This window comes from Sceloporus occidentalis, unplaced genomic scaffold (assembly GCF_023333645.1).
Source record: "Sceloporus occidentalis isolate IW3139 unplaced genomic scaffold, rSceOcc1.0.p SCAF_16, whole genome shotgun sequence".
NCBI classification, from domain to species: Eukaryota; Metazoa; Chordata; class Lepidosauria; order Squamata; family Phrynosomatidae; genus Sceloporus; species Sceloporus occidentalis.
This window is the reverse complement of record NW_028316996.1, coordinates 9,374,656-9,390,557: the sequence shown is the minus strand read 5'-3', so window position 1 is coordinate 9,390,557 and position 15,902 is coordinate 9,374,656. Positions and strand designations below refer to the sequence as shown.

The 15,902-nt window shown below is 37.2% G+C and overlaps 1 protein-coding gene across 1 annotated transcript in view; it reads left to right on the top strand.

The window, feature by feature from the left end:
- LOC149302994 (inositol hexakisphosphate and diphosphoinositol-pentakisphosphate kinase 2) overlaps positions 1-7,592 on the top strand; it is a 38,368-nt gene extending 30,776 nt beyond the window's left edge. Inside the window, exons 26-30 of the mRNA XM_089481736.1 lie at positions 2,827-2,946; positions 3,518-3,580; positions 6,076-6,216; positions 7,043-7,171; positions 7,492-7,592. Coding sequence (XP_089337862.1) covers positions 2,827-2,946; positions 3,518-3,580; positions 6,076-6,216; positions 7,043-7,171; positions 7,492-7,592 — 554 coding nt within the window. The remainder of the gene's footprint in view (positions 1-2,826; positions 2,947-3,517; positions 3,581-6,075; positions 6,217-7,042; positions 7,172-7,491) is intronic.
- Positions 7,593-15,902: the final 8,310 nt, after the last annotated feature.

Here is a 15,902-nt window from a genome sequence, read left to right as displayed (position 1 = left end):
GTTAGATAAGTTCGAAGACTTGTGTCTCTTCACCCATCATCTCTTCCATTTACGTTATCTCACATTTTGCAGCGCAATCTTGGCTATTCTAGGTGGAGAAACCTGATTGTATTGGCCCCTCGAAAATGAATAGCATTAAAATCACAACTCTCCCCCTAATTCTCCTCTCACCTCTTTCTTCAGTGAATAGACCCCATTGAGACTTCCCAACGGTTAATGGGACACATAGACTGGGTAGATGGTTCTGTTTTCAATAAGGAGATACAAAACATAGAGATATGGTATTGTCTTAGTGTGTGGTTTTATCTAACATATACCTGATAGAAGCGCCTTAATGCCTGTGTGAAGGATAGAAAGAATGACTGGAGGTCTATGTGGATAAGATAGTTGTAATGCATTTTCCTACATATTTCAATATATTTATCAAAGTTAAAGTCACCGATAAACATTTGATGGACTTATTCTTTCTGCATGAACTTTCCTTCTGTAGCACAAATGCTCTTATTTTTCAGGGATAATTTATTTGGAGTTTTAGTAAGTGCCAGGTAGACTGTCTTGACCAATAGCTCTGCAGAAATTATTATTTTTTTTGTTCAAGGGAAATATAGAACATTTTCAGCAAACTAGTAACAGATTTGTTTTTATTCGGCTTGTCAAGTTGTCCTTGTATGTTTCCCAGGTTGGGCATCTGTATCTTGAACCTGGAACGCCCCTTAATTTCCACACGGAGATATATGGGTGAAGCCTGACTTGTTTGGTGTAGGGAGGATTTCTTGTGTGATACGCGGGCATGGCTGGTGAGGTCTAAGGATTTAATATATGAACTACGTTTAGCTTTCTTTACATCAAATGAGTAGAGCCAGTAAAGTATACAGTTGTTATTAAATGATAACATCCTAGATAGGGCATCTTGATGTTTTCTTCTTTTTTTATACTTGGGTAATAATACAAATCGCTTGTTTCATTTACTGTTGATCTTGCAAGTGAGTTGTCCCCTCATTTTGTCTGTTACCCATACAATTCATTTTAGATTGTAAGCTCACGACTGGGGCCTTCATGAGTCTACCATTCTTGCCAGAAATGTTGTATAAAAGTTTTATGCGAGGCTAGATTGGAAGCTCAGTTGGGGTCCATAACCTATTGTACCTATGTGTAATCTAATGTTTCTTTTTATGTATGGTACCCCCCTATATTTATACTGTGCAGCACTGTGGAATACGTTGATGCTCAATAAACAAAATTATGTTCAGAAGTGAGTCCCCCATCATGTAGTACCTTGGCTTGATCGGTATTAGGCTGAGCTATCTGTGAGCTCTGGATTAATACGAGGGGCTGTCAGACACCAGCAGAGACGAGCCACTCTGCACCAGGTCCGTACATGACCTGGTTAATCCAGTGCAGATCTGGCAACTCTCTCCCAGCGTCCATCTGGGCCCAGACAAGGTCACAGAATGTGCTCTCCTTGGCTGTTTAGTCTCCTTCTTCCTCTCTTTCTTCACTACTCTCCCTTTCCTTCCCTTCTATGTTAGATGGGCTTGTGCGCCCAGCCACAGGCTGCGCAGGAGATTGTACCCCGCTAGTGAAAGGACTGCAGCCCCAGACAACAAGGAAGTGTCTTTATTAATGGATGATAGCAACTCTAGGCCGGTTTAGATGAGCTTAAGTGTTTTTTAACCCCTATATTGCATAGAATATATGAGACCTGTTATGATGTCGACCCTTAAAATTAACAGCATGTGACATAATAGAATCTACAATAAACGATATATATATATATATATATATAAAATATATATTTTACATTTATTATGTGTTTTTTGTGTTGACATGGAAAAATAGGTGGGTAAAAAAATATATATTTTCTGTGTGCTTCAGGGCCCCCAAATACTTTATCTGGCTTTGACAGTAAATATATTGTGATCAAATTATCCTTGGGGTTAAAATGTGATTGGTTTTTTTTTTTGGGGGGGGATACATCTGCCATTCAAGTCATGATGACTATGAATAGAATGAGGCTATTCTCCTCTTTTTGGTAGGTAAATATTATGTTTGTGTCTGACTGATAAGGGATGCAATTGTTACTTGGTCTCTCTTTTAAAACATGACCACCCTTTCACTTGGGCTTTTATGAGTTTTCTCTGTCCAGACTGAATAAAATGCCACAATTTGCACTGGATGTCGCAAATATATATAATGTGTATGACATACATCTTGTTCTCAAGTGTTTTCACCATAATATAAAGGAAGTCAGCATTAGAATTTAGAGAGCTTTTTTATCCCCAACCAAAAGTTAGTTGCCACCTTTCCATAGGGTATGAAGGAATCCTAGGGTACGTTATCCAAATCAAAGAGTTAGAACCTACTGAAAGCGGCCAGACAGAATCTAAAGAAAAAAGAAAACTTGTAGTGATTAAGCAGATCATAAAATGTCTCTTGCACTGGAATTATGTTGAAATTCTGATTTATGTCATAGATACTTTAATGACTTGGCTTCCGATAAACAGCTTCTTCAGTCATATGTGCTAATTCCTGCAATTCAGTACAGCTTCATTCTTTAATTTAATTTAGTATCTCTAAAATGGATTTCATTATTTGTGAATTTTATTCAGTTTAGTTATCCTTTGCTATACTGATTTTTATATAAAAAAAAGCTGGAATTGAGCAGAAGATGGCACAGGATACAGCAAACAGGACCAACACATGGACACGTTTCTCTGTATCTTCTCCAGATACACTGCAGCCGGGCTTTATTGCATGCTGCATGCATTACCAATGTACATGGAGGACCACCAGGTTGTTGTGTGTATTTTCTCTAACTCTCACTAGGGTCTCACTGCGTGGGTCTGTTTAGCACTTCGGTGCTTGGGGGTTCTTCAAGTGCACCTAACCTACTGGATTATGCTCGCTTCCATCGTAAAAAGCTGACAGGCGCTGGCTGTATTGATGGTACGTGCGCTGACTTATGCACACAGTCCTAGCAAAAACAGTGCCTACTCACATGTAAAGAAAAGCATATATTTTTGGCAAGTTCATTAACTGCCGACCAATATTTTTTTGCAGCTCTGTTTATCATATCTCTTCGTAGGTCATGAACTCCTGAGACCCATGGTTATATTTAAACATGGTGTAATATCAAATTCTTATTTTTCTCACGTATGTCCTTGTTTGGTAATTGGTTATTAATTTGAACCAAAACAACAAAATGTACTCTGGCTACAACACATTCAGCATTAGTTTTAATTTATGCTGATTTGCATCAAACTCCAGATTACTCAGGTTTTCTGGTATAGCTGCGTCCCTGTTCTTTCCCAGAATTTGAAATAAATATTTTAAAAATAGATTTTAACCCAAATATATATATTTGTTTGCTGTGGCGCACATTGCATGCTGCTGGATTCTAACAAGTTCCAAAACCACTGGATTTTTTATTTTATTTTATATATAATCTATTTTTTTTCTAATCTCTTTTGTTTGGTAGCTGTTATGAATTTCAGGTACCTCTTTTTCTCTCTCTTAGACGCCACACGCAGCTCTGCTGTTAAAAGATTTTCTATCTCATTTGCGCGACACCCAACCAATGGTATGTTTTGTTTATTTGGAACAATACCCCCTTCATTTTAGTTTTTTTTATTTTTTTTGTTTCTTAGTTTTGGGATATAAATCAATTTTTTTTTTTATTTTTTTTTTTTAATTATGATCACTTCATTAGCAATCACGTGTCACAATCAGTTTTTTTAATACACTCAACAAACCAAACCCTTCACCCCAGTCATGGTCATGTACATAAAGGTATGATCACAGGTTACCTGCCAAAGAAACCTAATTTGTCGGTAATTTGCAATAACCCTTGATTTACAAACTGACTTTTTTTTTTAAATTGTTATCAGTAGACATTTGATTGCATCGTAAAAATTCCAAAATGGTAATTTTATTTGAACTATTTAAGCAAATCATCATATGTTTTGATTTTAATGTTAACTTCATTTTCTGTTACAGGCGTTTTTAGAACTTTAGCGGTCCGTGAATAACAAAAGAAATATTTTGGTCATGATATAGATACACCGAAAAAACATGGAAGGGAACCTACTTTTCATGATCTCATAAGCACAGTAAATTGTGTGCTTCTCTGTTAACCTTTTTTAATAATTTTGAATATTTTTTTTTTGGCACCATGCCTTTGCTTCCTTGAAGGGTCTAATCTATGAAAGGACAGTTGTGGTTTCAGCTCCTTGACTTCAATATACATTATGAAAAGCTGACCCCAGTGAGCTTCTGCTGCAGGAAGAGCTTGGCTGGCCCCATTTTATATACAGTCCAATTAATAAAGGTTCTGGACACATTGAATTATTGCACATTAAAATGCCATCACTAGGACTAAGTTTGTCCAAGAGGTGGTCTAAGCTGGCCCTGTGTCATGCAAAGTGAATAATGAAGCGAGACACTTAAAACCACAACTATTCTGTAAACCCTCCTGAAATTTCTCCCTTTAGTGAATCAATCCCAAAATCAGTCTATAAAGTGCCCTTTGAGGGCAAACACATCCTCTGTTACTCATATCCTGCACTGGATTTTGCCTGACTTCATAGTGCGGCGCACTATGCCCAGGACGTGAAGCTTCCTTATGCCGGTGTTTGAAAGGTTATTGTAGATCGAGATTCGCATCAAATCTGGCACTGGGACTTTGGCGTGTGTACCATAGGATAGTTGAATCTCTAGTACCTTTTATGTGTTTGTCAAACCCTATGTTGTTTCTCTGGAAGAGGAAAACCATAATTACAGACTTGTATTTCTTCGTACGTATTATAACATTAATATCCGCCAAACTATGCCTTCTGTCTTATTATCGCATAGTCGATCAGGTGGGATGAGTTCTTTCACTTCAGATTCGTATGTTGGTCCCGAACACCAAATACATTTACTTACTATAAGGTTTATTTTTCTTAATTTTTAGTGCTATGCAATGCTTTTGTAAGTCTTGTATCATGTTAAGAGTGATGGTTTTAAATAAAGGTTTTATTTAGGTTTATTGCGAAGGATTTAATATATGAACTCGGTATGAAGGTTTGGTTTCCTGGGTTAATTTGTAGGTTAATGGGTTTTTCAGGATTTGGTACAGAGCATTGCTCTAAAGATATCCAGGGTTCCCAATAGCTAAAATGTTTCTTACAACTTAATTTTATGCATTTTATGCAACAAAACCAACCCTGGATGCGATGGCACCAGTTACAATGCAGTAGTTTATTATTATTTTTATTTAGTTTTGTTTCAAACAAAGCTAAATGTTTATACAAAATGAAAGTCACAATTTAAGATGTTTTTTCATTCACAAACCTAATTTTTTTGTGTGTTTTTTTGTAGCGGGGTCCAAACATTGTAAACATTGAAACACAAAATACATATACCCTAGAGCGTAGGGTTAATATGTTTTCTTAAGTTTGTTTTATTATGTGGGGAAGGCAGCTTTTTCTTCCGTTTCTGTATTTAGTAGCAGACATGTTTTAGTTTAACATCTCTACGCAATTGTGTGTTAGAGGATTGATTCTCCATTCACCATAATATTTACTCTTTGTCAGCCCCCTTTGATCATTCCTTAGGAACTTTGCTGTTCTTAAACTTTCTTAATTCAATTACTGCCACGTCTGACATTTTGGGACACTGGTATGATTCCATTACTTGGTAAATATTTTTGGTCATTCTTTTCCATACCTCTTTGATTCATAGAATCCCTTACTAGTTTTAAACCCTTGTGTATGTGTATCATAAGAAGGCGTTCCAAACACGTTTAGCTAATGGCCAAGGAAACCAACATAGGAAAGTGATGCATTTTGAAGTAGTTTTGAAGTCTTATAGTAGGAAGAATATGAAATCTCAAGTTTATAAATTGACGTAATCAGGATGAAGAGCAGGGTTTGTTTGTATACTGCAAAGGCTCATATCATCACCATGTTCTCCATACTGTGTAAAATATTGTAGCCCATTGTTTTGACCTTATATTTGAGTTTTGGTAGCCATTCTACATGCCAGGTTTTTGCTTAAAAATCTGTGTAATCGTTTAAACCTTTTTTTTTTCTTCAGGATTTGAGCTGTACTCCATGGTGCCTTCCATTTGCCCCCTTGAGACTCTTCACAACTCCTTGTCTCTAAAGCAGGTGGATGAATTTCTGTCTGCCATTGCTGCTCCTTCCGACTGTCTACTGGATACACCTGCTTCTCCCTGTAGGGTGGTCTTCTTGATTTGTGTCTCCATGTACCTGTGAGATGTTGCTCTAGCAGGAATGTTTCTATATGTATATGTTTCATTAGGTGTAAGAGCCAATGAAGATCAAAAATAGTTATTCAATGAGCCTTGTAACTATAGATCTGCACCATACCAATTGGTATGATTTAGATATCCATAATATACATTTATATAGATCACATAAGCATTGTCTATACTACTTGAACGGCTTAAAATGGCTTATTCAGCTTGCATGAATAGGGACATCAGTAGTGTTAAAAAAAAAATAATATATATATATATATATACATACATACAATTGGTCCTTTAAACGTAGGCCTCTTTGACCAACAGATCCTTGTGTAGTCCAATGGAGGGCAGTTTAAAGTTTGATTACTGTTCATTGAATCTCTAAATTGGTCTGTTTAGTAAAGAGGGCGCAGGGTTGAACATTTGAACTCCCTGATATGGCTATGCATTATCAAAGCCCAGTGAACTTCTGCATGACAGGCTGTGCTGGCCCAGTATAATTCTAGGTTCACGTATTTAGCTATGCATTATACAGGGCCAGTTTTTGTAGGAGAGGCATAGTAGAAGTTTACTAGAAGTGTCCCTTCCTAAGTTATGTTGAGTTGAAACTTACTCTCCTGCAGACTGCCTCTTTTGGGAATCGACCCCAGTCATATTGCACAGCAGTCAATGAGAAGTAGCTTCAAAATCAGACATTTAATGGTGATATATGAATATATAAAGCAAATTTTGCACATGTATTTTTTAACCCTTTCAGGATTTGAATTTTTGCTTGCATTTTGTGTATTCTTACAGCTACTCCTGGATATGGTAGCCATATAGGTGGCAGGAAAGTGTCACTAAACACGTACACACCCACAAAAATTCTCCCAACACCACTTTTCCTTTCTACGGATGTTGAAATGCCGGATGCCCCTGATTTACGTGAGTTGATATATGCAAGGTTTTAGATCGTAGTAAACTCAAACTTTTATAAAACTACATTTTCTTTTGTAAACAGCAGCTTCACGAATGCCTATTTACAAAAGGCGTTACTGCCTCTTATACACATTTTCGTCTTTGCCGTTTGTGCCACGTAGCAGGTTACAGATGTAATTCCTTCTATTTGTAATTTGTGCTCCAATACAGAATACCTTTGGTGCTTAAAACAAAACAGTTTGTGTCCTGATATAAGTACATTACATGCATTTTATTCAATGAGATTACTTTCCAATCCTTTTTCCTTATTCCTTCTTTTTCTTTAGCGGACACTCGACTTACAAATACAGACTTGGATATGGAACCTTTTTCTACGCAAGAGAGGGAACCCAGTGGCAATATTGCCAGCAAACCATTTCCACAGTAAAATAAACCAAATTTTTGTCCTGCATTCATGAAGTAAAACTGCACCCTTCTCAATGTCGGTGTGGAATTGGTGGCATATTTTAATAATGCATCTGAACTATCCTACATGCTATTTTTTTTATTCTAATATTGCTTTTCAGTTTGTACATACAGATAAAGAAGGTAATTATTTTTGTTTACATTGTAAATATCGTATAAGGCTAAATATCTGCTTTATCGGGTCTGTTACAACCACAAATTTCTATATTTTTTTAATACTTCGGTGGGGGGGGGCTCTAAAAGTGACAAGTGTTAAATCTTGCACTTTTACGGTATCTGTTAGGACAATTTGCATGTTTCTGAACATCCACAACAAAAAAAATGGGAATCGAGACTGAAAATTAACCAAATCCTGCGTCAGACTGTATCAGATACGTATCATTATTAATTTTGGTGCATATGGTTCTTTTTTTCTTGGTTTCCTAAGCATTTTCAAATTATAGAGCTGGACAGAGCTCAATGCATCATGCTTTAGATTGTAATCCTAATAATATATTATATATGAAATGCTATATTGTAGAAATAGCCACCATCTCCTATTAACATCTATATTATAATCAGCTATAATAACATGGTTGCTGCTAGTGTAAACAATGTTAAAGAATCTGTTAAAGAATAGTTGAATGCATTCCATATCTCTACAATATTACATTTAAACATTACAGATCCACCACTTTTAGTCCTCTGATTAAGTACCCTAAATTGTTACAATTTTCAAATGAAATCGGTAGATTCACTCCAGCTGTTTTTTTCCCCCCAATTAAAACATCCAGCATGAACAAGGTCATTTCGAGGATCTCAATTTATATTTAAAAATTGAAGGGTAAATGTTATTTATTCCTGGATGAGAGTGGTCTTCATAACAATTTTGTTTTAAAATACCTTTGAAAACTATCATTCACCAAAACTACCTAGAAGAACAACAAAGGGAAGCACAAATTGAGTACATATTTTTCTATTTGGTCCTATTTTTAACCTTTTTTAGCCTATTTCTGCCATCTGTTATGATAATATAGAGAGCGCCATTGAAGCCACGACACTGACACCAGTCAATTTTTTGTACTCTTCCTTGTAAGTTCTGATAAGACATTTATGTTGACCACTGGATGGTTTCTTAGCAAGTCTGCACGCTTTTGTCTTTCATATGATATGACCAGACTGTTATTGGATAAGTTGCTCCAGCAGCAATTGACTGATGTATGTTTTACAAACAAGGATGTCGACTAATACTATTTTTGCATCCTATTTTTTTTGTACTTTTTTAAAAATGTTATCACACATAATAATTTTGGGTGTATGTTACAATAAAAATATTTGCGTTACATTACAGTCACATTTCCAATGTTTGGAAGCTTGCTTTTTAGCATCTCGGCTAGTGCTCAGCCAAATATATCAGTTTTAATATAATGTCAGTACTGTGTATATCATTGTATCATGTTTACACTCTTGTCCTATAAAACAAAAAAAAAATGTTGAATATGAATCCAGTTTGACATTGTGGGTAATCATCTCCATGTTTAATGCAAAATAAAAAAATAAAAAAGCTTGACAATAATTTATTTTTACTGTCATAAATTGGCTGTATAGTGATACTGTTTTAATGATGTCATTTTAAATATTCTTTATATATATATATATATATATATATATATATATATATATATATATACCGTATTATAAGACGACCCCCAAAATCAAAATATTAATTTAGGAAAAAAACAAAAAGCCCGAATATAAGACTACCCTATAGGAAAAAAGTTTTACCAGTAAATATTCATGTAAACTATTTTTTCATATTTAATAAAAGCTATGATTGAGAAAATTTTTTTTAAATTTCCTTTTATTTGCCAACCTGCCCCCCCCCAGTTATGCACATCTGCCCCCAGGCTTGCCACTCTGCCCCCAGAAATGCCTTATACCCACCTATTTGCCACTCTGCCCCATGGTATGCCTTATACCCCTATATGCCACTCTGGCATATAGGGGGTTAAAAGGCATATCATGGGGCTGAGTGGCATATAGGGGGTTAAAATGCATTTCTGGAGGTATATATAACTGCTAACAGCAATCACACTCCTATCAAGCCAAGGCAGCCAGTACATGCTGGAACCTGGGGATGATAGTAGTGTGATTACAGCCTCCCTATGCCATGCTACAACCCCCACCCCCCTTACACATCCATGCTATCACACACACACACTCATTCACAAACATTTAAATACTCATTCATTCCGTTAATCACACATACTCAAAAACCCTCCCTGACCCCCCTTACCTGAACTGCAGATCTCTCACTCGCAGACTTCTGCAGGGGCCCGGCTGTGCGAGCAACTTCTCTGGCCCCGCCCCCAGAAGAAGGAGGGGGAGGTAGAGTTATGTGAAGACTTTGCTAGCTTCCTGTTCTCCTGCTGCTCGGGACCAAAGCCCGGTAAGCAGCATGGCCCCAGCAGACATTTTTTTGAGGTCTGAGTAGAAGACGACCTCGATTATAAGACGAGGGATATTTTTCAGAGCATTTGCTCTAGAAAAAACCTCGTCTTATAATCGAGCAAATACGGTATATATATATATATATTTCTAGAGTATATATTCTGCTAATTGCAAAGTGCATGTTCTAAATAATTATTGTGAGATGAAAACTTTGGATCTAATGAATTTGAACATTAAAAATTCAAGTTACTGGCAAGAATTATTTGACCTAACTCTCTGAGCTTGCTCTGTCCCATTCGATCAGTGAAAGATATACCGTATTGGCCTGATTATAGGCCACACCCTTATAGTTTGGTGCTATTTTAAAAATGTATTTTTAAAGTAAAAATAGACGTTAGTGGAATGGGAAAACAGTATTTTATCTAATGAGCAGGAATACATGTATTTTAAGTTGGTCAGCATATGTTATATATAAACAGCAGCGGAGGTTGTCTGTGTGCATCGCACAGACCTCCACCGGCTGCCAGAGAGGAGGATACAGGTCCCCTGCAGCCCTGCAGGGGTACCTGGATCCTAACCCTGCTACTTGTTCGCAACAGGGCTACTGGAAATGAAAAAGAAAAAAAAAAACCCTGTTTGGCGATGGAACTGCACGCGTCAGGCGATACGAATTGGGCATTCCTGCGCTAAACGCTAATTATAGACCGCACCCCCACTTTAAAGACTTAAATTAGGGAGGGGAAGAGCGGCGTATAACCTGGCCAATACGGTATACCTTTTTCATAAAAACAGTGGTAAAATGTACCTTTTTCATATAAAGTAAAACCTTAATATATTAAATATATATACATTAACAAAAACAAGATATATATATATATATATATATATAATATATATTTGTATGCGTATGTATAGGGTCAAATCCAAATCATATCTTTAATATTGCGTTTAGGTAGAAAACCTCACAATGTTTTTCTACAAGAATGATTCCTTGGCTATATGCACAGTGACCAGATATTGTTAATAGACTTGTGTATCGGATTGTAGCTTTTTTACTCACGCTTTCACTCACTCACACTCTCTCACTGTCTCATAGTCTCACTGCTCTCATTTAAATTCTCTCTCAATGTCCCCATACCTTATAAGATGACCACTTCTTCCGCGGCGCTGTTTCTTCCTCTGCCTCTTCTTTCTTCGTCCACCAGGTCTTCCAACACACCTCAGCAGCACCTGCGCACACCCTCTCCTCCAGGTTGGGGAATGTGGGAGAGGCTATCCCTGTGGCTCTGCCCTTTTGCAGAAGTACTCCAAGAAGGCAGAATACACGTCTCTTCCATCACGGTTCCATCTGCCTTATTCTGGCTTCTTGGAGTACTTCTGCAAAAGGGCAGAGCCATTGTGTGCCCCACAGGGACAATAGAACAAGAAGAGGCAAGAGAAGAAGCGGAGCTGCTAAAAAAGGGAATAGGGACATGGTAGCGGTGATGTTCATCAGAGAATACATGGCCTTATGACTATGCTTAACTTGATGGGTCAATATTTGCCATTAATAGGTTTTAACCGAGTCACAAACATACAGCTTTGAATTACATAATTATTTGATACTTAAGTAAAAAATATGGATTTGGACATTGCAGCTCATCATTTCTGCAATGTGAGTTGCATTTTGCTTCCACTTTCATGTTCTGCGCTTGCCATTTCCTGGCCACTGCAGACTTGAACAGATAGCTGGTTGACCTCGGCTCAGCAGTGGGAAAGCAAGGGACCAGCTTAAGCTCCCCATTTGCTGGGGTATATATTCTTGAGTTTATAGGGCTGAATCAGCCAGGTTGCGTGATCTGGCTCCACAAGCTCACCTATACCTCTCTTGAAACCTCACACTTACAATGAGGTACCACTTGTACCATTGTTTTTCAACCAGTCTTGATTTTTGCTTTTACAAAAAAAGCTACCAGTGGTCAACTAAATAAGTCTCTTTAGGTTCATGTTCTAAAAAAAAAAGGCTCAAAGAAACTAATTCCATATTCTGAACAGAAATTGAATGCTTGTTAATTTCCAGATCAAATGAATATGTGCATGTTTACCAGTATATTAATAATCAAATGCAGGCTTGTTTTGATGAAATTATTAATTATGTAATACAAAATGTCATCACAATTATGGATTTTATTCTGGTTCAACCTAACCCAGTTCATATCTTCTGCCTTAATATGTAAGCACTCAAAACTGCTTCAGTTCCTTTGACCAGTAGAAATTCTAAGGGAAAGGCATTCACAGAGGTGTAGCAAGTATGAAAGCAGGGAGAAAGTGCCAAACTGCTATTGCAACAGAGAGTGTGAGTGAGGGTAAGTGACAACAAATTTTGTTTGCTAATTTACTATGCTAATTTGCCTCCCCTTCCAGCTTCTCTGACCAAGAGTCTGCTGTCCATATAAAAAACAAATGGCATCGGGGATTACATCATACCCCATGATTCTACTTACGCTGTACCTCAACCACTCTTCTTGTCACAAGCCCCCCCTCCAGCTGCTTCAGTCCTGTCACCCCTAATAAGTTTTCCGGTGTCCTCTTGTCCTCCCACCTGCCTGTTTAACTTTTTTCCCTCACATCTCCTAGCATGTCTTTCTGGTTTCCTTACACCCATCTTAACATGTTTCCATACCAGTGGAAAGAGGTTATGATCGCACCCATTGAAAGAACCCTTCCCTAGATCCCACAGACCCATCAAACTACCACCATTTATCCCTTTCGCTGGAGTACAAACTGCTGGAACTTATAACCTATAACTCACTTTCTCTTCTCCAACCCTTCTTCTTGACCCACTTACAATCTTTGTCCACAACACACTACTGAGACAGTCCTTACCAAAGTTACTAATTATCTCATGTGTAAAACAAAAGGTCACTTCTCCCTGTTAATGTTCTTGGACCTCTCTGCAGCCTTCTACATTGTTGACTACCCCATCCTCCTGTAAATTCTTCATTTTTATGACTTTGCTACATGGCTCTCTCCTAGTTGAAATACCTCTCTGACACGTACGTTTAGTGTCTAGCTCTCTGGAACTTGTTTGTCTTAAGGATTCTATCTGCACAATAAATATAATCTTTTTTGTTTCCAGTACCTCCTATCCGCAGACAACACCCTAATTTACGTTTACTCTCCTGACCTCACACTTTCTTCTAACTCATTTCACCATCAGTCTTTCTAAAATTGCATTGTGGATGTCTTTCTACTACCTGCAGCTAAACATCTCTAAGACTGAGCTTCTGGTTATTTCATTGTCTCCTCTGTCCACAATTCTTGATATCTCAATTGAGAGTAACACATTACACCCTTCAAACCTAGTTCGCTTCCTTGGCATCACACTTGATTCTATTCTGCTTCATCCCTCATCTAGTTCCTCACCAACTTCTACTGCGCAAGAAAGAGTTCACAAATTTGTCTTTTCCTCACGTGAAACAACTAACTGCTATTCCAAATAATTGGTGGGCGTTTTAATGGCACGTGTCCTACGTAATATATGTGGAGGAACTACTGGCTGTAGGCTGCTGTATTGGCTTTTGCATGCTTTTTATATCAGGGCTCTTAAAATAACTACTGTGCAAACTTTTTAATACATAGTGTTTTCCTAACTTAACTCCTTATATGAAGTATGCGTTATAGAGTCAAGTGGTACTTGCAGGGGACTTTCTGCTGGGATTGGCCATTTTGGTGAGTTAAAACTGCAACTCTCCTGCATACTCAGGCTTAAGTGATTAAGGTCCACAAACGGTATGATGTTTTGATGTATTACAGTAAGAAGGGTGTGGTTGTAAGAACAAGTTCAAAGGTCCAATAATCACCCAAATTACCCACTTTATCAGTATTGTGTGTAGTTTTATGGGGCTGTAATTTAAGATCTTATTTCCTCTATACTTGTTCTTTAAACAAAGAAAACTATTGCGTTGTGGACTATACATTATGTTCTCCATGTTTTGGTATTCTGTTCATGTCCATGCGCACGAATCTATATGGACGTATACTGTAGTCCTAGATGGTACAATTGTATGGTCAGTCATTCTTGCAGCATCTGCATTTTTTTTTTAGACAAAGCACCCAGATGTAGCAATAATAGAGAGTTCCTACACATTGTGACTGCATAAAAAAAATTGACATAGAAAATAAAATGTGTGAACAAACAAGCTAACAAAGTGAATAAATTGAATCAGCTGCAAACAATTTAGCTTTCTTTTAAACTAATCAGCACTTCTAATAGTTGCTGCCACAGCTGCTTCTATGCGAATGCTGAGTGGCAAACAATGACTCGCTTCTGTATTTATTTATATGTAGTGTATGACTGTTTCATTACAGAATCAAAAAAGAAAAATGGTAAAAGGATGTGTAGTTAGTATATGAAGCACATTCTACAATATTGGCCAATGAGTATCCCCTAGATGGGTCACTGGCCACCTTCAGTTTTGACACCGAGGAATTATGTGAACCCTTCAATGTCTCTGCATTCAGTAATAACTGTTGACAATGTACCTTATCAGATATAAATTCAGCCCTGAACTTTTTCCCCCAGTTTCTGTTATCGTTGTCTAAGCCTTAAATATGTCCGAACACCCATTTGTACAATTGAATCTATGTGGGAATTCTAGAATTGATTGCTAGATGTAAGCCATGTAAGCCACACTGCCTTTTGTAGTTCCACCAGGTTTTACGGTGTAATGTATTTTTGTTTATCAGGGATAGTGGGGGAATCAATACAATAACGAAAAGTAAAAAATACTGTTTTTGGGTTTAAATTTTTATCAAATAGGCTGCTCAACAAGTAAGTGTAGCAACTCTCTTACTTGTATAATAACACTACACTACATGTATAATAACAAGAAGAAAAAGCTTTGAGTGACATCAGTATTGTCAAAGCACCAAACAATAAGAAAAATGTATATGTAAATGATCCACAATAACAGACAGAGCAGGGGTTAACTATAGAGGCTCCAAATCCAAAATTCAAATATGTAAAGGCAATTAAGCAAATCATAATGTGATCCATAAAGACACGTTTATTATCTAATTAAAAAATATATAAGGCTTATGTAAAATAAACACAAGAAACCATAAGGAGTCTCATGTATAACGTATTTGAAAAGTCTGATGCTGCAGTCTCACATACTTCCTTCATGCAAAGCAAATGTGAGCCAGCGTTCTACGTATAGGCCCGTCACTGCAACGCGTTTCGCCTGCCCAGAGGCTTCTTCAAAGTGCGTACCTCATTGCAGCAGCCTCGGTTATACCAATTGACAATTAGTGTATTGTTGAACAGTAATGCCCTGGCTTCACAAGATGGGAAATAAATTAATTTTATACATAATTGTATCTACGACCATGGATAGGCACAAGCCTGTTTCACGATGGACATTTTCAAATCCAACCGGATCAGTGGTGGACACCATGCATATTTTTTCATTTAAAACAATCCTTAATAGTTTCTAAACCAGTGATTAAATATAAAATGTTGTCACCATCTCAAAAACTGATATAAATTAGTAAAGCATTAAAAAATTGCTGTATGTTTGTAAAAATGTTGCTGTTTAGGATTCTTTAAATATATAAAAAAACTTGTATAACACCCCAAGCTTCTGTGTACTTTAAGCCCTATTATACTAAGCCATTAAATTCTCAGCTAAAAAGACAGGCGATATATTCAACCCTTCAGGATCTTCATCCAAGGCTCCTAAAGCCCCAGTTTGCCACCTTGTACAGACACATTAACTCACATGCACACTGACACTAAAACACAGACACACATCGCACCCACGTTCACACTAATAAACATGCCCACATGCTCAGGCATGCC